Source organism: Daucus carota, chromosome 1, assembly GCF_001625215.2.
Source record: "Daucus carota subsp. sativus chromosome 1, DH1 v3.0, whole genome shotgun sequence".
In the NCBI taxonomy this organism is placed as follows: Eukaryota; Viridiplantae; Streptophyta; class Magnoliopsida; order Apiales; family Apiaceae; genus Daucus; species Daucus carota.
Window position 1 is genome coordinate 36,741,567 of NC_030381.2, and position 22,090 is coordinate 36,763,656.

The 22,090-nt window shown below is 35.2% G+C and overlaps 6 protein-coding genes and 1 long non-coding RNA gene across 7 annotated transcripts; 2 read left to right on the forward strand and 5 right to left on the reverse strand.

The window, feature by feature from the left end:
- Nucleotides 1-1,614: 1,614 nt before the first annotated feature.
- Nucleotides 1,615-4,339, forward strand: LOC108224958 (uncharacterized). Its single transcript, XM_017399768.2, has 2 exons — nt 1,615-2,063; nt 3,148-4,339. The coding sequence occupies exons 1-2, from the start codon at nt 1,712-1,714 to the stop codon at nt 4,038-4,040; spliced, it is 1,245 nt and encodes a 414-aa protein (XP_017255257.1). The 5' UTR covers nt 1,615-1,711; the 3' UTR covers nt 4,041-4,339.
- Nucleotides 4,340-6,434: 2,095 nt separating this feature from the next.
- Nucleotides 6,435-7,684, reverse strand: LOC108205342 (putative GEM-like protein 8). The gene is made up of 4 exons (XM_017375268.2): nt 7,456-7,684; nt 7,262-7,342; nt 6,900-7,174; nt 6,435-6,794 (listed from the first exon to the last, which is right to left on the reverse strand). Exons 1-4 carry the CDS (start codon nt 7,607-7,609, stop codon nt 6,618-6,620), a joined length of 687 nt encoding a protein of 228 aa, XP_017230757.1. The 5' UTR covers nt 7,610-7,684; the 3' UTR covers nt 6,435-6,617.
- Nucleotides 7,685-9,119: 1,435 nt separating this feature from the next.
- On the forward strand, nt 9,120-14,493 carry LOC108205344 (uncharacterized). The gene is made up of 6 exons (XR_001803935.2): nt 9,120-11,253; nt 11,339-11,600; nt 12,995-13,055; nt 13,936-14,027; nt 14,129-14,194; nt 14,308-14,493. It is a non-coding gene; the product is annotated as an uncharacterized LOC108205344 (long non-coding RNA).
- On the reverse strand, nt 11,883-13,023 carry LOC108205343 (GEM-like protein 4). The gene is made up of 3 exons (XM_017375269.2): nt 12,797-13,023; nt 12,613-12,672; nt 11,883-12,474 (listed from the first exon to the last, which is right to left on the reverse strand). Exons 1-3 carry the CDS (start codon nt 12,927-12,929, stop codon nt 12,023-12,025), a joined length of 645 nt encoding a protein of 214 aa, XP_017230758.1. The 5' UTR covers nt 12,930-13,023; the 3' UTR covers nt 11,883-12,022.
- A 273-nt stretch (nt 14,494-14,766) lies between the features above and the next one.
- LOC108194793 (GEM-like protein 4) lies at nt 14,767-15,955 on the reverse strand. The gene is made up of 3 exons (XM_017361733.2): nt 15,728-15,955; nt 15,541-15,621; nt 14,767-15,443 (listed from the first exon to the last, which is right to left on the reverse strand). The coding sequence occupies exons 1-3, from the start codon at nt 15,846-15,848 to the stop codon at nt 14,995-14,997; spliced, it is 651 nt and encodes a 216-aa protein (XP_017217222.2). The 5' UTR covers nt 15,849-15,955; the 3' UTR covers nt 14,767-14,994.
- A 1,423-nt stretch (nt 15,956-17,378) lies between these two features.
- Nucleotides 17,379-18,524, reverse strand: LOC108204775 (GEM-like protein 4). The gene is made up of 3 exons (XM_017374384.2): nt 18,284-18,524; nt 18,093-18,173; nt 17,379-17,994 (listed from the first exon to the last, which is right to left on the reverse strand). Exons 1-3 carry the CDS (start codon nt 18,402-18,404, stop codon nt 17,546-17,548), a joined length of 651 nt encoding a protein of 216 aa, XP_017229873.2. The 5' UTR covers nt 18,405-18,524; the 3' UTR covers nt 17,379-17,545.
- A 1,613-nt stretch (nt 18,525-20,137) lies between these two features.
- Nucleotides 20,138-21,979, reverse strand: LOC108204774 (GEM-like protein 4). The gene is made up of 3 exons (XM_017374383.2): nt 21,321-21,979; nt 21,131-21,211; nt 20,138-20,983 (listed from the first exon to the last, which is right to left on the reverse strand). The coding sequence occupies exons 1-3, from the start codon at nt 21,448-21,450 to the stop codon at nt 20,535-20,537; spliced, it is 660 nt and encodes a 219-aa protein (XP_017229872.1). The 5' UTR covers nt 21,451-21,979; the 3' UTR covers nt 20,138-20,534.
- Nucleotides 21,980-22,090: the final 111 nt, after the last annotated feature.

The window sequence follows — 22,090 nt, forward strand, 5'->3', positions numbered from 1 at the left end:
AAATCAAAAAATTAAACCGTTTGACGCTTTTTCCGGCTAAATGGACGCTAATAAAATAGAGATTCAGACCACAAATTAAACCAAACATAATAAGAATGAAATTATATATGTACGCATGCATAAACATGATGTTGATACGAAAGAAAAGCAATGAATGAATGACAAATGCAAACTTATCTTAGAATACAAACAATGAAGATGTTGATTACTCCTGCTCCTATCTTAGAAAACAAACAAAGAAGATTGACGATATAAAGAAAGAAAGATAAAGTTGTGCTAAAAGTAAAATAATGATATTGCATTGCTAATTTTGTTTCTATTGGTTGCTGGGAGTTCCATTGCAATATGCAACCGCTAAACATAGGCCTCGTTTGTTTTCACGATTTTGTAGTTGCGTAGGAACTTGAAGTTACCTGGAACCAAGTTACAGTGTTGCACTTCCCGTGAAAATAAAAAACCTGTGTTTGGTTTATATATGATGTGTGGTGTGTGACTAGAATTTTGTGCAGAAAGTTAACTATTTATATAATATAAAATTAAATACATTTATATAATATCTAAATAAAATAAAATAAAGTTAGATGCATTACTGAAATAAATTTTAATTATTTACAAAAAGCATTTTAAAAAATATTAAGCTTTATAAAATATATTTAAAATAGTTATTAAGATGAGTCAATATGTTTATATAATATTAAAAATAATGAATAGTTGATGCCTGCTTTGGTAGTGTTTGATTAATAAGTATATAGTTAATTATTATATAAGAAATTATGTTATGTATATATTAAAAAAGTTTAACAAATTTTAAATAAAGAAAATAAATGTAGAATTCAAATAACGACAATAAGGCTTTCTTGTTAAATAGATATTATAATGAGTTAATAAGTTTAATTTTAAAAGATAAATAACAAACAAATTAAGAAAAATATATAAAATTAAATTAAAATATATTATTATTAAAAATGTATAAATAGATAATAAATTAATATATATGTATAATATTATTATACATAATAGAAAATAAAAAATATATATAACATTACTTAAACTGAATATAAATTTTAAATCTAAATTGATTTGTATATAAATAATGATAATATAAGTAAATTTGAAAGATTACTATATTACAACATTTAATATGGATTATTTTTTTCAGAATTAATTTTCAGTATTAAATTTTGATATTGAATTATAATATTGATGTTGTGTTTAATTTAGTATATAATATTTTAATTGTGCTCAGCTATGTAATTCACAATACCCGCGCCTGAGCTGTGTAACTAGGTTACAGCGTTTTACCGCAACTACAAATTCCTTGGAAATTTGAGTTCCTGTGTATAAATATAATGTGATGCAACCAAACGGTGTAACTAGTAGAAGTTACATGGAACCATGAGTTACTGCGCTGGGTTACAGGCTACCAAACGAGGCTATAATTTAAAGTAAACACACCTGACACCACAACTAATCTTGCAATATAAAAAAAAAATGTTTCAAGAATATTTCAATTACTTTTCATAAACTATTAAAATTTACTCAAAATTCCGGGAATAATTATTTTGAGATGAGGGCTATTTTAGGTATTTTGCTTTAAAAGAGCCAGCCCAACACAACACAAAGACAACTTCATCTGACACTATAAACCGTAGATACACACATATATCGCCGGCCGTCTGAAACCCACCACCACCGATCCGAGCATTATCCGATGGGTTCAAAAGTCAACGCCCCAGTTGACCAAATCTGCATAAACAACAAGCTAACAGACGATGAGCTCATCTCTATACTCTCAAAACTAGAGACTCAAAAAGACAAGGAAGTGTTTGGATTGGTGTGTAAGAGATGGCTCTTCTTACAGAGCAGTCAGAGGAGGAAGCTTTGTGTCCGTGCTGGGCCCCACATGCTTCAGAAAATGGCTGCCCGTTTCACCAATCTTCATCATCTTGATATGTCTCAGTCTGTGAACAGATCTTTTTACCCGGGTGTCACTGATTCTGATCTTTCTGTGATTGCTTCTTCTTTTGGGTGTTTGAGGATTCTTGAGCTTAGGGACCTTAAAGGTTTGATCTTGTGCGTTTTTTTTCATGTTTCGGGTTTTTTCAATTCGAATTTTAGAAGATTGTGAAGGGTTAGTGTATGTATTGTTAAAAATTGTGGACATAATTTGGATTCTAGGTGGCCCTTTTGATGGAGGAATTTATTAATCTGCTTTTGAAATTTTAAGAGGATGATTTTAGATTATAATGGGACCGAAAATATGATGAAGAACTTTTTAAAGTCTTAGATGAATTGTACACATCTGTTAGTATAATTTGTATATTTTAAAGCCGTAGTCATCTGGGAATTCAATAAAGCTTTACATTTATCTCTGTTATGTATTGGATCGTGTATCATCTTTGACTTTGTCCGAGGCAAAGTTTGTATCAAGATAATCTTGTTGTGTGTATAATTTGTGACCTTATTGAAGTAGTAAGGAAATTCAATCTCTAATTTTTGTCTTATATATTGATCATATGACATTTTGTCTTTATAACCATCTTGGATTAGAGCCTGGAGGATAATTCTTTTTATGCTTGCTTCGGGGTTATTTCCTTTTTTGGTATCCACTTTCTATCCATGGTTTTTGCTTATTAGAGGTGAAACTTTATATAGTTATGTTCTATTGCTTCTTTAGAATTTGCAGAAGAATCATATTACATAAGGCTTTTGATGTTGGTTGTTTATGGTTAGTTTTATCCCCAAAGAGCAAATCCATTGCTGATGCTAGTATGTTATAGCCATTGCTATGATTTGCAAACAAAAAAAATGAATTTGTTGCTAGAATAGAACTTATGTCACTCCATTTAAAGTTCACTTGTGTTGCTAAAATAGAATTTAAACTCTGTTTTACTCATTAGCATGCAGAGCATGCTATCTTTGGTTCTAAACACGAAACCATGTTTACTTATGTATTTGGTTGGCCACTTCATTCATCAGTCCTGGATCTGGTATTCTGGTTACGTATTTATTTCTGCTTTACAATTTGCTCTGATGCATTGGTTGCACCATTTTAAAGTTGGAGCTTCCTTGTTATGGAATCATATTTGAGATTGTGGCCCCACCTATAAAATTTTAATTGTGAAAATTGACATTGTTATTTTTCAGGTATTACTGATATCGGGCTGGCAAAAATTGGGTCATTTCTTCCTCATCTACAGTTCTTAGATGTATCTAACTGCAAAAAGCTAACAGACAAGGGGTTGGCAGCTGTTGCTAAGGGCTGTCCTAACTTGAAGAGTTTACATGTTGGCGGTTGCAGATATGTTACGGATGCACTACTGAAAGCTCTTTCAATTCATTGTCACAATTTAGAAGAATTGGTTTTGCAAGGTTGCACCTGCATCACTGATTCTGGACTGGCCTTTCTGGTTAAGGGGTGTCAAAAGATAAAGTGTTTAGACTTCAGTAAGTGCAACAATGTCGGAGACACTGGGATATGTGGTATATCAAAAACTTGCGCGGCTTCTCTTAAGATATTGAAATTGTCAGATTGTTATAAACTGGGAGATGAATCTATGTTATCATTGGCGAAATATTGCAATAATCTCGAGGTTCTCATTATTGGTGGCTGCAGGAACTTATCTGATAAGTCAATTAAGTTGGTGGCTACTGCCTGTAGCGTCAATCTAAAGATACTTCAGATGGATTGGTGTTTGAATGTTTCGGACTCTTTAGTGAACTGCATTCTATTGCAATGCAGAAGTTTGGAGATTCTTGACATTAACTGCTGTGATGAAGTGACTGATGCAGCTTTCCAGGGATTAGGTAGTGAAGGATCTGAATTAAGTTTGAAGATTTTAAAGGTCAGTAACTGTTCGAAGATTACCGTGGTGGGACTAGGCATGCTTTTGGGGTCGTGTAAAACTCTAGAATATCTTGATGTTAGGTCATGCCCCCACATTCAGAAATCTGTTTGCGATGAGGCTGGTTTGCAGTTCCCTACTTGTTGTAAAATAAATTTTTCTGGGAGTTTAGCAGAACCTGCTGTGTTGATATGACGTCAACAAGAGAACGCCCTGTGAAGGGAGAATTCCCTTTGTAACATATTCACTCAATTGTTGATTTCGGTGGATGGAGAATGAGTTACCTCAGTACTTGATATTGGCTTTCTGTACAGTTGATCATCTGCCACTTGACAATATATCTCAGGCTGTGTATGTTCATTTTCTGTCCATTGTTTTGCTCTCTTACTATTTGCCGTCGACTTTCTTGTTTCAATTGTTTGTTTATTAAATCTGATAGCGAGTTGTACCATTATTCTTTACTGGATTTGATGCTATAACTTTCATTTGGTCTATCATTTGCATTATTTTACCTTAGAAATGTACATCTCATTTTGTCTCAAGCTGATGGCTGTGATCAAGCTTCAGTAACACCACTGAAGTGATGTTGAAGACAGTATATTGATTTCGGATCGACTTGGGAACATATAAATAGTACAGGACCTTTCCAGGCTCTGTCTGGCGTGGATATTTTCCAACTTTCTGCTAGATCATGTTCGGCTCCTGTTTGCTAGGTTATGATCTGAATCCTAAAACTTGTATGAAATAGGACATAACTTGTTGAGACTACCTTCCCAAGTGTCCGCAAGATCAGCAGTCTGAATCCTATGTGCCTGATTAACACCGTCATGGAATCAATGCACGACTCTTCACTTCAGTGGTGTTCCAGGAGCTTTTCCCACTATTGATGCGTTCATGGATACATTGGGTAAGAGTAAGACTAATCCCGTCAGAGGCTTGACAGAATTTCGTAGGAGTGGGTTGCTTTATTTTGGCCTTGAATGAATACATGTGTTTCTTTCAAAACTCGGACTTGATTTAGATAACCATAATGCAGTAACTGGTCATTCTTTACTCATCAAAACAAATTGGCTTTCCGTCAAAAAAAAAAAAAAACAAATTGGCGTAAATAACATTAATACATTAACAATGGTAATTCTTCATTGGGTTTTGGTCCGAACAACTGGTTGTCGTGAAGGCTTTATCTAACACACAGCTTCATTATCATCAGATCTGTATTTCAAGGGTCTGGATTGAAACTTTTTTTTTAAGTATCCGACATAATTTTCCGCCTTTTAATCTGAACCCTTGAAATATAGATCTCACGTCTTGGAAGTGTGTATTAAATAAATTGTGTTGTCAAGTCCAGAACCCTTCTTGATTCATCAAAACATTAAACATCTCCTATTAATTGTTTTTGATAACTCAACTTCTACTATCTTAAATTTGCCCCTTTTTCAGCAAATTTTATAAATTTGATGAGATATTCTGGCTTAGGCATACGATCTGAAAATGAGCGATCCTAGTGTAAGCTCGAGATAGATTTTTTCTGAGTGTTTCATTTGTGTATTTTATAATTTTCGTCGTGAAAAAATAAAACAACAAAAGAAAAATGGTCCTCGAATTCAACTCTGGCTCCGCTAGGATTCCCCGGAAGTAGGTTGCCCTTGTTTACTATAGGAAACTAGGGACCTCTGAATTCTGATAATTCTTGGGGACCTCTGATATTTCTTGAACAAACACCTTGGGACCAAGCCCTTACTGTTACAAGATTCCAACAGATTAATCCTCTGTTTCTGAGAAAAACTTAAATCAAAAGTCGCAGTAGGTCAGCATACTGACAATTTTTTTATCGGGTCCGGATCCCTGACATACATACGTATGTTAGTAGTATACGTTCAGCGGAAGAAAAGCGTTGAACAGATAACCCTAACTTTTTGATGGTATATATAGGAGGTGCTACAGTGTCATTCAGCAAAAAATTGCATTATTTTACAGGGGTGTATTCAATTGGGATTTTAATGGATTGTTTTTAGTCTATGGATTTTGATTTTGTGCGGATTCTTGATAAAATGTCTCAGAGTTGATAGGATTTAATCACAATGCTTCAAAATCCCATTGATTTTGATGGGATTTCAAAAAACTTAAAATACACTGAAGAATGCCCCAAAATCCATCATTTTATGAAATGCAAAAAAATCCATCAGTATTTGAATACCATCAGATTTTAATGGATTTCAAACAATCCCAATTGAATACCATCGGATTTTAAAGCATAATTTAAAATCTCAATTGAATACCACCAGATTTGGTAGCATAATTTGAAATCCTAATTGAATACCTCAAGATTTTAATGGATTTCAAACAATCCCAATCGAATACCCTCGGATTTCATGAATGCAAAAAAATGTTTTAAAATCCCAATCCAATACACCCCTCTTAGAGTTTTTCACGTCCAGATTTTTCTTTTTCCCCGCAGGATGTATGCCGGTATCATTCGTATGTTCTGGATCATTTGTCTTTTTTTTTTTTTATTAATGTTCAGTAAGTCTTGAATATTTTTTGCAAATAAAATCATGCACTTAAATTAAAACATATAAGCCACACAGATAAGGCAGAATCATGAACTTTTAATATCTAATCCAACTGAAATATTCATGTATCTACACTTTGTTTTACATCCAAATATTTTCAGAGAATGCACCTTCCAACTTCCATATGTGTAATCTATAGCTCAAGTTATATACGTGCGTTGCATGCAGCAAGGCAGAAAGGATAAAAACATTTCTTTCTTCATTGCATTTGAGAGATTGCTTGTTCTAGATAGTTGAAAGTTCTCTGATAATTAATGAATCCCATGAACCAAAAATCAAAATCATCACCGGTCACTATCTCTATATACTTCTGTGATGGAATTTCGATATTTGTGCTCTTGTTGGCTCTCTTAATCTTCCCTAGAGGGATCATCACCTGCACAAAGTATACACACATTTTTCAGATTGTATTCTTATAGTATAATTGTATCAAAACTTTAAAGTGTTACGAGGTCTTAATAAGTTAAGAGTAATTAGGCACCTTATAATGTACTCTTAATATTTCTCCGGTTGGAGAAGATACTTTCATTGTCCTCTCACTGCAGAAGGCGATCTTGTCGGTGGAAATGAAGAGGAGTCCTGCGATTGGACCTGCTGTTGTTGACAGATAGCATTGGGAAGCTTTTAGTAACTTCTCTCCTGTTCTTGTGTTGAAATTCTTGTTGAAAACTTTGCTAACTCCGCCTAAACGGAGAATCTTCGCTCCTAAACTCAGCTTGCCCTTCAGGGTTTCAGTAATTTTGGGGCCTAATCTCACTGCAATTGCAATAAAACCTCATGTCAAGCTTGGAAAGATACAAAAAAGAGCCCTTATCTAAATGAATCATGTATATAAGTAGTTACCGTGCTCCCTGACTCTTTGTGCAAAACTTTCTGTTCTTCCGACAAGCTTGTTTGTCCTATAATTTGTTGATACTAGTTTATCTGCACGTACAGAGACCGGAAATTAGTAAAAATTTCCTTTAAACATCTATTCATAAACTGGTAGTGAAAATAGATAACAGGACTAATTCAGAGAACGATGGATGAATACTTACTGTGACTAAATTTGGAATTTGTCTTTGCAGGCGGATTGTAGCACTTGATAGCAAGATTATGGTCTGTTACGAGGTTGCCTGATGATCTCTTATTTGAATACACAGATGAGCTTACAGGAACCCCAACAACATTTTTTTGAACTTGGTGCTTCATATCTGAGAGATTGCCGTGAAAAGGTTTGTGTTGAAGATAGAGTAGATAATCGGGTAGATAGAATATTGCTAGCCTATGTGCACGTATATATAGAAATAAACTGAGTAGGTGCATTGAAGGTTTTTCAGTTGGATGAGTCATATCCATGTCATCAACAATGTCAAAGGTCCCATTAGTACATAAATCTTAAACACCCAACCAACTTAGATTTGAATTAGGTCAGCTGTTAATTTTACAATATTAGTGCATTGCTTAGTCTTTGTATGCTGACACATAAATGAGTTGGAATTTTAGCTTTGTGAGGCCACCTTGCTTTTGGCACCAAACTTTAAAAGTCAAGAAGGTTCACAGTTAAGCTTCATGTAGCTTTCTTATCCGCTGAAGTATGTCAAATTTGAATATCCAAAAGTAGTCGACCTCCAATTCATGTTAATTACTGCTGCCTGTTTGCTTCCAGAGAATGCATGATCATATCATGTTACGGAAACAACCTCTCTGCTCCTCGGATTAGGTTAATTAATGTATGTGTATATTTTACCCTCCATGTTACCGAGTAGGACTAATATGTTCCTAGTGAGGGACAAACCGTGTCTAAATAAGTAGGCAGAATATGCTTTCAGGTGTTTAATAATTGAGTCTCAACTAACACAGCACATTGTTTCGTTTAAGATTCATTGTATTTGCCTCATGAGAAATAATAGTAAAAGGAAATTGGATTCTTTTTAATCATTTGAGAATCCACAATCTGGCAAATTCAGTAGAATTTGCAGAATTCTTTATTTGTGATATCAGGTCACAAACCAACAATCGAATCTTGAGGGGAGCATTCAAGGGATCTTGCTTGAATTAACCTTTTTTCTACTGTGCATGTCTATGTTAGATGTATTGATTAGTCTCACTCCTTTATAAAATCTAACTGCCTTCAGGTATGTTCATCTTGAGGTGGAAATGTAAGTCTTGCTTAGCATGATGGTCAAATTTTCTAGTGGCTATCCGCTAGATAACATATAGACTCGGATTTTGTATACTGGCTATCCAGTAGATCACGTATTAAAACTCTGAACGTACTGAAAAGTGTAGATACGAAGTTAAAGATAAGGGACTTAGGACACCTTGCCTTCTGCTGAGGGGTAAAAATTTTCAATGGCATCTTGAACCATGCAAGTAAATTGTACTCTTAGATCGTTTTTTTAATTATTATCTCAAATTGTTTTTTTTTACCTTCTCTTTTGCTGCATATAGTATAGTTCTACACTTCTACTAATGTAGGAGGACAAAGCAATCATAAGAAAGTAGCAAACTTTATAGAAAGGCCAACCATGCATGCATCAGAATTCAAATCAAGTTGAATGCATGAAAAAGCTTCGACTGAGATTTGTGAGATCCCACTTGTTCATGTACATGTCATGATACTTTATTAAAAAAATTTGCTTGTGCAATAGAGAATATCCACAGCTTGCCACGTCAGATCCTTTTATCGAAGCAAAAATGCCCCAAGTATAGTATTTTAGGGAAAATTTTAAAAGTAAATTTGAACCAAGATTAACAGGAAAGAAAGGCTGATTTTTGTGACCCTTAATCTTGTATTAAAGCAGATAAAGCCTAAGAAATATAATATGAACACCCTGGGCTAGGAGCTTAACATAGTCCCAACTGCATCAGCAGGTAAAACACATTTTGTTCAGTTCTGACCAGAGTGAAATTCTAGTGGGCGAAAAGATCATTCTGAATGTATTTAATCGTTCTTTGATAAATTAGGAGTCTCATAAACCAGAACTCGAATACATCTTATGTAATTATTTCTATGTACTTGATGGCTGTTTCAGATTTTCTCGCTCTTTCCCTCTATCTTTTACATTGTGAAACTTTGACTAATCTTTTGCTGCAGAAGGCAACCTTGTCTGTGGAGATAAAGAGTTGTCCTGCAAATTGGACATGCTGTAGTCAATAAATAGCATTCAGAAGTTTTAAGAACTTTTAACCTTCTGTACTCTTAATTTTCTGGCTAAAAACTTTTCTAATCCTGCCTAACAGGATAATCTTCCCGCCCGAACTCAGCTTAGAGTTTCAGTTTTTCTTGTGGCCTAGTCTCACTGCAATTGTCGGTAAAATAAAATAAAATCTTCTCTTTTTATTGGTATCCAAAAAAGATGCAAGGTTTTCCCCCTCTGGCACCTTACATATATATTAAAATAATCAAGTTCATGTAGTTAATGTATATATTCAGATCATGTTTAGGAAGTAATTACTGTGCTCTCTGACTCTATGTGCAAAACTTCCTGTTCCTGTGACAAGCTTGTCTGTCCTGAAATTTTCTCATTTATCTGCATGTACAGCAAAGAACATTGGTAAAAATCACCTTCTAAGTCAAGTATGCATAAATTGGTACTGGAACAATAAAACTGAACTTATCCGTAGAATAAGAGGGATGCTTACTCTGATTGAGTCTGGAGTTCGTATCAAAAAGTTGATTATAGGACTGGATATCGTGATTATGGTCCGTTAAGAGGTTGAGCTTATTAGAATATACCAACATGTTCTTGAACTTGATTCTTCATACATGAGAGATTTCTTGCTGAAGATGACTATCTGAACATAAACGTAGTAGGTGCACAGAAGGTTTTAGTCGGATGAGTCATACCCATGTCATCAACAACATCAAAGGTCCCCATACTTAACTCTTAAACACACAACCAACTTTGGTTTGAATTGGTTCAGCTGTCCACTGTTCCAATCTTAGCACTTGTGCAAGTCTTTGTATGCTGACACAGAACTGAGCTGGATTTTTAGCTTTGTGAGGCCAGCCTGCTTTTGGCACCAAACTTTACAAGTCAAGAAGATTTTACATATTTAATTAAAGTAGTCAAGAAGATTTTATAGGTACCGTTCATGTAGCTTTCCTTATCTGGACGGATGTAGAATATTACTAATATCTACAAGTAGTCGACCCCATCCTCTATGTAATGTCATGGAAACAGCTTCTCTACTCCTTAGAGTAGTATAACGTCTGCATGTCTTTTACCTTCTTCAACCATGCTTCCGGGATAGACATACCATGTATATTCGATTTGGATCAATATCTTCCCTGGTCTGGTAGTGTTCATTAGAGAGACTGATTATTTACAAAATTTTGAATTTATCATAGTAACCAACCTAATAATAATGTTCCTCAGTGAGGTCCAGACTGTGTTTACATAAGTGGTAGGTACAAAATGCTTTCAGGTGATTATTCATTCTACCTCAACTAACATAACGCATTGTTGATTTTGTTTCTTTAAGATTCATTGTACAAAGGCCAAATAAAAAATGGATTCTACAGCAATCATTTGAGTCTCTGAGGATCCACAATCAGGTGAATCCCAGAGGATTTTCAGGAAAATTTTGTCTTTAAGTCACTGTCATTGAATATTTTGTACCATTCAGATACTCCGGTGAGGCAGTAATATTCATTAATATAAAATTCCTCAAATATTTATATTAAAGTTATACTATTAATGAATTGCTTTTCTTATTAGGCAACTTGGGAAATAATTTGTAATATACAAATTCTCTGGGTCTTCCCCAAAGGTTGTGCACGGTGCATAAGACTCTCTTTGTGACCCTAGTCACGACCGACTCCAAGAATTAAGCTGTTGCGGGTCATGGTAATAAGGAAATTACTGGCAATATCTATTTTTATAAAAAATTGCCTCCTTTGCTCTAGCTATAATATTGTTCCACTAAATGTAGTAGGGACAAAGCAAATCTTCACAAGAAAGTAACAAGCTTTATGGAAAGGCCATCTATGCATGCATGAGAATTCAAATCAAGTTGTTGGAAGAAAAAGCTTCAACTAACTAAGATTTCAGATTTGTGAGATCCCACTTGTTCATTGCATTGATACATGTCATCATATATTCTTTAATAATTTCCTTGTTTGTGGAATACAGAATCATCACCGCGCCTTGCCACGCCAGATCCTCTTCTTAAATCTGAGAGACTGGAGAGAAAGGTAAATGGTTTTATGAATGAATAACATCTGGAATACCTCAATATGATTCAGGTCCAAGGACTTGTTAAAACATGCAATCTTTTTCATGTTTTCATTAGGACTATAGGGAATTTAAGAAAGTGAGGAATGAAGATTTTTGTATTTTGTTAAATTCAAACAAATGCTATGCTGTTATGCTGTGATCTTCAGTATATGTATTTGGTTGTCTTCAGCATTTTGATTCTTAAATTTTTGAAACCTACAAGAATACGATGTAGCAGAGAGTGTGCAGTGTTGCTGTCATATCTGGAAACAAGTGAATTTTCATTAAGAAAATGAATTCTAGATTACAGAGACATTAGTACTATACTTACATATTAATCCCATAACACAAATTATGTTATGGAACAAGGGAAGAATGAACAGGTTTTTTTTTATAGTGTTTATTGAGATTCATACACTGCTTGCTGAAGAAACTTGTAAGTTCTTTGATGGTTAAGAAATCCCATGAACCAAAACTCAAAGTCATCCTTTGTAACTATATCAATGTACTTTCTTGATGGATCCTTCATATTTTCACTTTCATTTGCTCTCTTTATTTTGTTTAATGGGATTGAAACCTTGTAATGAATCCGAAGCAAATCCCCTGTTGTAGAAGAGACCTTCATTGATCTTTCACTACAGAAAGCAATTCTGTCGGTTGAGATAAATAGTAATCCGGCTATTGGACCTGCAGTTGTATATAAATAGCATTGTGAAGCCTTCAACAGTTTTTCTCCTTCACTGAAACTGAAGTTTTGTTTAAACACTTTCTTGACACCCCCTACTTGGAGAATTCTAGCTCCTAATCTCAACTTTCCCTTCACTGTTTCACTCAACTTAGGCCCAATTTTCACTGCATATTTCAAAGCAAAAAGAATATCAGTGATCAAGTTTATAAATCAAACAGCATAATCATGTTAACCCATATTTATGTTTTCTTGAAACCAGAGTCCTTGTTAATTTCTATTAAATTTGTAAGCTCAAGACCTACCATGTTCACGGATGCCTTTTGCCAATTGGTTCATCCTATCGAAAACAGTGTCCATCTTACCTGCAATATCAAGAAGAGAAACGTTACTTTACGATCTTGGCCTATAATCAATAAGTATGTGTATGCATATATAGTTTCCAATTTCTTTCTTTTCATGTGCACGATAAAGAAAAGAGATACTTACTCTGTCTAAATTTTGGAGATGCGTAGTATTGATCGGAAGTGATACATAAAATTCCTTGTTGAGGCATCTCAGCTGGATATGCTGCTGAACTGACTGGAATTCCAATAACCTGTCCTAGAATCTGGTTCTTCATGTCTGATGAACTGTAAAATGCTTGATTCTGTCTCTAAAGCCTGATTGAATATTCTTCTCTTGCAGATGTATATTGTCTGATGAATTAAATCAACGCGGCTTGCATGGTATTTATAGTGCTAATAAGGTAGTTAGTGGCTTTCAACTTTAAGTTGCATGACTCATCTTGGGATCATCTATGAGACAAGTGTGACAGTGCATAAATTTCTAAGATAAGATATGATAGAAAATTGTATGCCTGCTTTCTTTAAGAAAGCAAGCTTTTTTTTTTTTTTTTTCTGCATATGTTTTATATCTTTGCTATTGTAAAAGTTGGTTGTGGGGCAATAAAAAGTCCGGCTAGTGGTAGTTAGCTGACTGGAAGGCATGTTCGATGTCGATAGGGCAGTTAGGTGACTGGAAGGCATGTTCGATGTCAATAGAAGGTATTGAACTAACTGAAAACAGTACTGGTAGTTGCTCCTAGACTGGACTAGATATGGATTAACTATGCATGTACCCTAGCATGCACTTAAATGGTAGTAATCAAATAATCAGAGGCTCTCAAGCTCCTTCATCAAGATGTCCTGAAAAACTTTCATTTGTTCAAGATATAATCTTAAATAAGATCCAGCGCTACAGCTTTTAGCATCTTCTACAGAAACATGATCAGGTGGATAGGATGTGAAGTAAAAAGTGTTCATGTGTGCAACAGACAAAAGTCTGCTGACAGAAAATGAAATAAGAAATAAAAGACTTCTTGCAGAGTTTATTTAGCTTATATCATGCTAACCATGACACTAATTGCTAATTCATAGTTAAACAATTTCAGTTCCGTCTTCTTTTGCAGATAATCCGAGGTAGAGTGTCAGCATTTGAATAACTCCAAGTTACCAAACTTTACATAGGCCCTTCTTTGTGTTAAAACAATATATATGTTAATATTCATGTCTGCATATGTTCACCAAGAGCCGATACATTTCTGCATATTATAATATATAATCTTCTCTTTTTTCCAATCTGCGCAGTGACACTTTGTGATGGCAGCATACCTTTTATGGCTCTGCTTTTGAATAAGAACTTGATTAAGCAAAGGAAAGAGTAGATTTATCACATGCAGGTCATAAACAGCTGCTGGTGCCAAAGTTTCAGATGCTTATCTGGACTGACATCACTCTGCAATTCATTTTATCGTCTAACTTTCTTTTTATTTTCTTATAGCCTTATCCTGAGCTGTAAAGAAATGGATTGTTGCCTTGTGGGGACATTAGACTGAAACCATGGAAGGTACTTAAAGAAAATTTTCATATATCTGAATGTTGCAGCATAAATTAGTGCAATAATCAAATCATCTGATTATTAAATTAATTGAACATCAATTTAATTTTATTTTTTGACAGGCACATTGGTATTTATCTTGTCGTCCCCGGATTCATTTCTTAAAATTAGTCAGGTTTTAGAATTTTGAGCAGGCTATCCTGAATCATATGTATGTGAAGGAAGAATGCTATAAACTTATAGTAAGTAGTATATTGGAGCGATCTGTTTTTACTTCTAAAATCAATTTTATTTTCTCATATGTCATATACCACTTTTTCCCTTTTTCCTGTTTAAAATGTAGTGTATATGAGTTCTAAGGATGCATAAGAGTATCTAATTGTTATTAAACTATCAGGGGTTACTACCAAAACAAAGTCATCGGTATATTCTACTGGGAAGTCGAACATGACTGAGACTAAGATGTACACATACCTTACCTATCTGCGTAGAATGTGCACGTACCTTGCCCCTCCTGTCTAAAGAGTACATAGAACATTAAGAATTGCAAGGCATCAAAATACAGAAGACAATGGCTCATAGCAACCGAATCATGGGGAAACACATTATATAAACAAATTTTGACATCTTCATTTACAAGCAAATCTTTTCATCAAGGCAGATGAATTTTAAGAAACAAAATATGTACACCCTAAGCTAGGTTACTACTTACTACTAGTGCACTGCTAACTACATAGCTTAGTGTATTTCCAGTTGCATCAGAGATTCAGGGTATAATACATTTTGCTGATTTTTGATCCGAGTTCAATTCATTGTGCATGAGAGACGGCATTCTGAATAGATATGATTGTTCTTGCATAATTCAAGAGTCCCATAAACCAGAATTCAAAATCATCTCTTGTAACTATCCGCATGTACTTCCTTGAAGGCTGCTTCATATTTTCGCTCTCATTCACTTTCTTGATCTTTCCAAGTGGGATGACGACCCTGTAACGTATTCTGTGAAACTCTCCAGTAGGGAAAGAAACTTTGATCGATCTTTCACTGCAGAAGGTAACCTTATCAGTGGAAATAAAGAGAAGCCCTGCCAATGGACCTGCTGAGGTCGACAAATAGCATTGACAAACTTTCAATAGCTTCTCCCCTTCTTTCACACTAAAATTTCGTCTGAACACTTTCTTCACTCCACCTACTTGTAAGATTTTTGCTCCTAAGCTCAACTTCCCTTTCATAGTTTCAGTTATGGACCTTATTCTCACTGCAAAAATTACAGATAAACATTAGTAAGGAAATTGGATGGAAACAATGCTATTTTATGAAGAAAGAAGAGCAAAATTATGCGAATAAATAATTACCATGCTCTCTGATGCCTTCTGCTAAAGAATCTATTTTTTCACTGAAGCTGTTCATCCTACTAAATACTGAATCAAATCTACCTGCAGTTTCCAAAAGATAATATCTATGAGTTTCTACTGACTGTTGCATGCTATATAATATGACAAATCATCATCCCTTAAATGAATACAAAGAATCAAGAATTACCCCATCTGAATTTTGGTGATGCATGGCAATGGCTAGCTAGCACTCCTCTTAGAGGCCTCTCAACAGGAATTGCAGAGCCTGGTGAATATGGAATAATATGTTTCCCAGCCTGGTTCTTCATTGTGACTTGTGAGAAAGTTGTAGATTAATCTTCACGTTTTATCTGGATCACCAACTCCGGTAAATAGTAATACCCTTAAAACTCTGAGGTAATGACTGGTTTAGTGTAGATGGATTCGAATAATGTTTAAGCAACCGGTATTTATAGAATAAGGTCGGCATTTGGATCTTTACTTTTGGTTGCCTGACTCATCTTTTCATCATTCCATCATGAATATTGATAAAGGTGAATGGATAAAGTTGAATAATAGAAAATGTATATAGAAGATGGCATGTCTGCTAGCTGCAAAAGGAGCTTGTTCAGAGGGCCAAGCCTTCTTCAGTGTGGCTAAAGAAAGTAAAAATGATCTGGTAGTTAGGGTAGGCAGTAACATGCTTTGATTTAGGCTGACTGTGTATACATATTGGAAAAGAAGTTTCTGAGATGGTCTGCTTGCTTTCTGATGCAAACCAACTTTTGATACCACACTAGGAGTAGTTGGAATCAAATGATCAGGGACACAATTTATCAAACCACCAAGATAGCCTATTCCTTAAAATCATCCTAAGGAATCTGCAACTTTAATTCTATGTTTGAAGAGAAGGATCTATAACTAAGGGGTTCTTTTTTGTGTGTGCAAAAATATAATTTTTAAATTTATTTACTTAAAATATTATATCTGAAAAGAATTTATACTCTTATATCTATGAAAAGTAGTTTCCACGTAAATAATCTTTCTGCTATCGAGAGAAGGTAAGTTTTTGTGTACATCTCAGTTTTGGATCCTGCTTCCGAGTGGGACATACCGGGTATGTTTGTTAGGTATTGTAGTGAGTAGTGACTAATGAGAAAAGTCAAAATATCTTATCCTACTCCGGAGTGGGACATTCCGGGTATATTTCATTAAGCATGCTATAATAGCAAACCGTCAGCTTAGCCCTCAGAATAACTACCTGAAGGCCAACGGTTTGGTCTTTCTAAGACACACTCTGCTGGGAAAATTTTAGGCAGTTTTGCCAAATCTAAATTTTTGAACTCTCAAAGAGAATAGAAGGTGACTAAATGTTCAGGTATTGTGAATTCATTGAAGAAATTTTCTGTTAATGTTGAACTGAAAAGTGTTGCTTGAGCTGGTCAGCCAAAAGAAATTCCACAGGTTATGGGATCATCATCTTCTGACATTCTTAAATTTTATTTTCAACTTCTTGAGGTGTAAAGAAGTTGAGAGTAGGCAGCCATCATTCTTAAGTGAATATCAACCGTGAAACTCTGAATCTGTGATTCGTCTTTCTTAAAATCAATTGGTCGACTTGGGGCACGAATCCATGCAAGCACATCTATCTTTGTGTGTGTGTGCAAACTTCTCTGCAACTGATCAGTGGGGGGTTCATCCACATGAAAGTACCATATGATGACTAAACTATCAGCGTATCTGATTAGCAAGTCGGATATGGGGAGCTTAAAATGTGCACATACCTTGCCCCTCCCGGCTAGAGGAGTACATAAGACATTAAGAATTCATTACATCAAAATACGGAAGACAATGGATCATAGCAACTAAATCATGGGGAAACACATTATATAAACAAATTTTGACATCTTCATTTACAAATTACAAGCAAATCTTTTCATCAAGGCAGATGAATTCTAAGAAACAAAATATGTACACCCTCATCTAGGTTACTGCACATTTTGCTGATTTTTGATCCGAGTTCAATTCATTGTGCATGAGACAGGGCATTCTGAATAGATATGATCGTTCTTTCATAATTTAAGAGTCCCATGAACCAGAATTCAAAATCATCTCTAGTAACTACCCGCATGTACTTCCTTGAAGGCTGCTTCAGATTTTCACTCTCATTCACTTTCTTTATCTTTCCTAGTGGGATCACGACCCTGTAATGTACTCTTTGAAACTCTCCAGTAGGGAAAGAAACTTTGATCGATCTTTCGCTGCAGAAGGTAACCTTATCAGTGGAAATAAAGAGTAGGCCTGCCAATGGACCTGCTGAGGTCGACAAATAGCATTGACAAACTTTCAATAGCTTCTCCCCTTCTTTCGCACTAAAATTTCGTCTGAACACTTTCTTCACTCCACCTACTTGTAATATTTTTGCTCCTAAGCTCAACTTCCCTTTCATAGTTTCAGTTATGGACCTTATTCTCACTGCAAAAATTACATATAAAACATTAGTAAGGATATTAGATGGAAACAGTGCTATTTTTTGTAGAAAGAATAGCAAAATTCTGCAAATAAATAATTACCATGCTCTCTGATGCCTTCTGCTAAAGTATCTATTTTTTCACCGAAGCTGTTCATCCTACTAAATACTGAATCAAATCTACCTGCAGTTTCCAAAAAATAATATCTATGAGTTTCTATTGACTGTTGCATGCAATATAATATGACAAATCATCATCCCTTGACTAAATACAATTAAAGAATCAAGAATTACCCCATCTGAATTTTGGTGATGCATGGCAATGGCTAGTTAGCACTCCTCTTAGAGGCCTCTCAACAGGAATTGCAGAGCCTGGTGAATATGGAATAATATGTTTCCCAGCCTGGTTCTTCATTGTGAGCAAATTGTAGAATCTTCGCGTTTTATCTGGATCACCAACTCTCTGGTAAATAGTAATACCCTTTAAACTCTGAGGTAATGACTGGTTTAGTGTAAGATGGATTTGAATATTGTTTATTCAAACGGTATTTATAGAATGAGGTCGGTATTTGGATCTTTACTTTCAGTTGCCTGAGTCATCTTTTCGTCATTCCATCTTGAATATTGATAAAGGTGAATGGATAAAGTTGAATGATAGAAAATGTGTGTAGAAGATGGCATGTCTGCTAGCTGCAAAAGGAGCTTGTTCAAAGGGCCAAGCCTTCTTCAGTGTGGCTATAGAAAGTAAAAATGATCCGGTAGTTAGGGTAGGCAGTAACATGCTTTGATTTAGGCTGACTGTGTATGCATATTGGAAAAGAAGTTTCTGAGATGGCCTGCCTGCTTTCTGATGCAAATCAACTTTTGATACCATACTAGGAGTGGTTGGAATCAAATGATCAGGGAACACAATTTATCAAACCACAAAGATAGCCTATATATTCCTTAAAATCATCTTAAGGAATCTGAAACTTTAATTCTATGTTTGATGAGAAGGATCTATAACTAAGGGTCTTTTTTGTGTGTGTGCAAAAATATAATTTTTAAATTTATTTACTTGAAATAATATATCTGAAACGGATTTATACTCTTATATCTATGAAAAGTAGTTTCCACGTCAATAATCTTTCCATGAAAAGTAGTTTTCACGGAAATAACCTCTCTACTTCCTAAAGGAGGTAAGTTTTGTGTACATCTCAGCTTTGTGGATCCTGCTTCCGAGTGGGACATACCGGATATGTTTGTCAGGTAGGTAGTGACTAATGAGAAAATCAAAATATCTTATGCTACTCCGGAGTGGGATATACCGGTCATATTTGATTAAGCATGTTATAATAGCTAATAAAAGTCAAAATGCCTTGGAACTAACCATCAGCTCCGCCCTCAGAATAACTACCTGAAGGCCAACGGTTTGGTCTTTCTAAAACACTCCGCTGGGAATAATTTTATGCAGTTTTTCCAAATCCAAATCTTTGAAAACTCAAAAAGAAAAGAAGGTGACTGAATGTCCAGGTATTGTGAATTCATTAAAGAAATTTTCTGTTAATATTGAACTGAACAGTGTTGCTTCAGCTGCTCGGCCAAAAAATTCCACAGGTTATGGGACCTTAGTATCTAAAGTAAATCTTATCTTAATCATCATCTTCTGACATTCTTAAGTTTTATTTTCAACTTCTTGAGGTGTAAAGGAGTTGAGAGTAGGCAGCCATCATTTTTAAGTGAATATCAATCGTGAAACTCTGAATCTGTTATTCATCTTTCTTAAAATCAATTGGTCGACTTGGGCAAGAATCCATGCAAGCACATTTATCTCTGTGTGTGTGCAAACTGCAAACTTCTCTGCAACTGATCATTGGGGCGTTCGTCCACATGAAAGTACCAAATGGTGACTAACTATCAGCGTATCTGACTAGCAAGTTGGATATGATGAGACTAAGATGCATACATTACTTGCCAACTATTACATAACTCTCCGTTCACTGCAAATCAAAACTACCAGTATATCCACATGAAAGTAGGATATGGGGAGCGTAAAATGTGCACATACCTAGTCCCTCCTAGCTAAAGGAGTACATAAGACATCAAGATTGCATGATATCAAAATGCAGAAGACAATGGATCATAGCAACCGAATCATGGTGAAACACATTATATAAACAAGTTTAATTGACATCTTCATTTTCAAATTACAAGCAAATCTTTTCATCAAGGCAGATGAATTCTAAGAAACAAAATATGTACACTCTAAGCTAGGTTAGTACTAGTGCACTACTAACTACATAGCTCCTACGTTACCCGGACTCTTCATTTTGCCTCGAGTACCCATGTCGGACACTCGACACTCGGACATGGGTATGGACACTCCGACACTTATTTTAGGCCAAAAACATATGAAATTTTCAAAATATTGCCGAGTCCGACACTCGGACACGTATCCAGTTTGGACACTTTCAGCCGAGTCCGGGTAACATAGCATAGCTCAGTGTATTTCCAGCTGCATCAGAGATTCAGGGGTAAAACCGCTGATTCTTGATCCGAGTTCAATTCATTGTGCATGAGAGAGGGCATTCTGAATAGATATGATCGTTCTTTCATAATTTAAGAGTCCCATAAACCAGAATTCAAAATCATCTCTAGTAACTATCCGCATGTACTTCCTTGAAGGCTGCTTCAGATTTTCACTCTCATTCACTTTCTTTATCTTTCCTAGTGGGATCACGACCCTGTAATGTACTCTTTGAAACTCTCCAGTAGGGCAAGAAACTTTGATTGATCGTTCGCTGCAGAAGGCAACCTTATCAGTGGAAATAAAGAGTAGGCCTGCTAACGGACCTGCTGAGGTCGACAAATAGCATTGACAAACTTTCAGTAGCTTCTCCCCTTCTTTCACACTAAAATTTCGTCTGAACACTTTCTTCACTCCCCCTACTTGTAAGATTTTTGCCCCTAAACTCAACTTCCCTTTCATAGTTTCAGTTACGGACCTTATTCTCACTGCAAAAATTACAGACAAGATATTAGTAAACAATCTGAGATTACCATCCACTAAAAGTGTACAACCAAGAATATTGTTTTTAGTAATTAGTAAATAAAAAAAAATAAAGGAAATTAAATTTTTTGCTTTGTAGAAATGATAATTACCATGCTCTTTGATGCCTTCTGCTAAAGAATCAATTTTTTCACCAAAGCTGGTCATCCGACTAAATACTGAATCAAATCTACCTGCAGTTTCCAAAGAACAATATAAATCGATGAGTTTCTATTGACTGTTGCATGCTATATAATATAGAAAATCATCATCCCTAAATGAACACGAAGAATCAAGAATTACCCCATCTGAATTTTGGTGATGCATGGCAACGGCTAACAGGGACGGCTAGAACTCCTCTCAGAGACCTCTCAACAGGAATTGCAGAGCTTCGTGAATATGGAATAACATTCTTTCCAACCTGGTTCTTCATTGTGAGGTAATATAATACCCTTACAACTCTGAGGCAATGACTGGTTTAGTGTAAGATGGATTTAAATATGTTTATTCAACCGGTATTTATAGAATAAGGTCGGCATCTGGATCTTTACTTTTAGTTGGTCATCTTTTCGTCATTCCACCATTAATATCAATAAAGGTGAATGGATAAAGTTGAATAATAGAAAATGTATATAGAAGATGGCATGTCTGCTAGCTGCAAAAGGAGCTTGTTCAAAGGGCCAAGCCTTCTTCAGTGTGGCTACCTTGTTTGTTTTAGGCTGACTGTGTAAGCATTTTGAAGAGAACTTTCTGAGATGGCCTGCCTGCTTTCTGATGCAAGTAAACCGACTTTTGATACCATGTTAGTTGAAATCAAATAATCAAGGAACAAATTTATCAAACCATAAACATAGCAGATTCCCTAAAATCATCCTCAGAATCTGCAACTTTTACTCCATGTTTGAAGAGAAGTATTTATATATAAGGAGTGTTTTTTGAGTGCAAAAATATAACACTTCTGATATTGTAAATAAATGGGATTTATTGTCTTATATTTCTATGAGAAGTAGTTTTCACGGAAATAACCTCTTTACTTCCTCAAGGAGGTAAGTTTTGCATACATCTCAACTTTG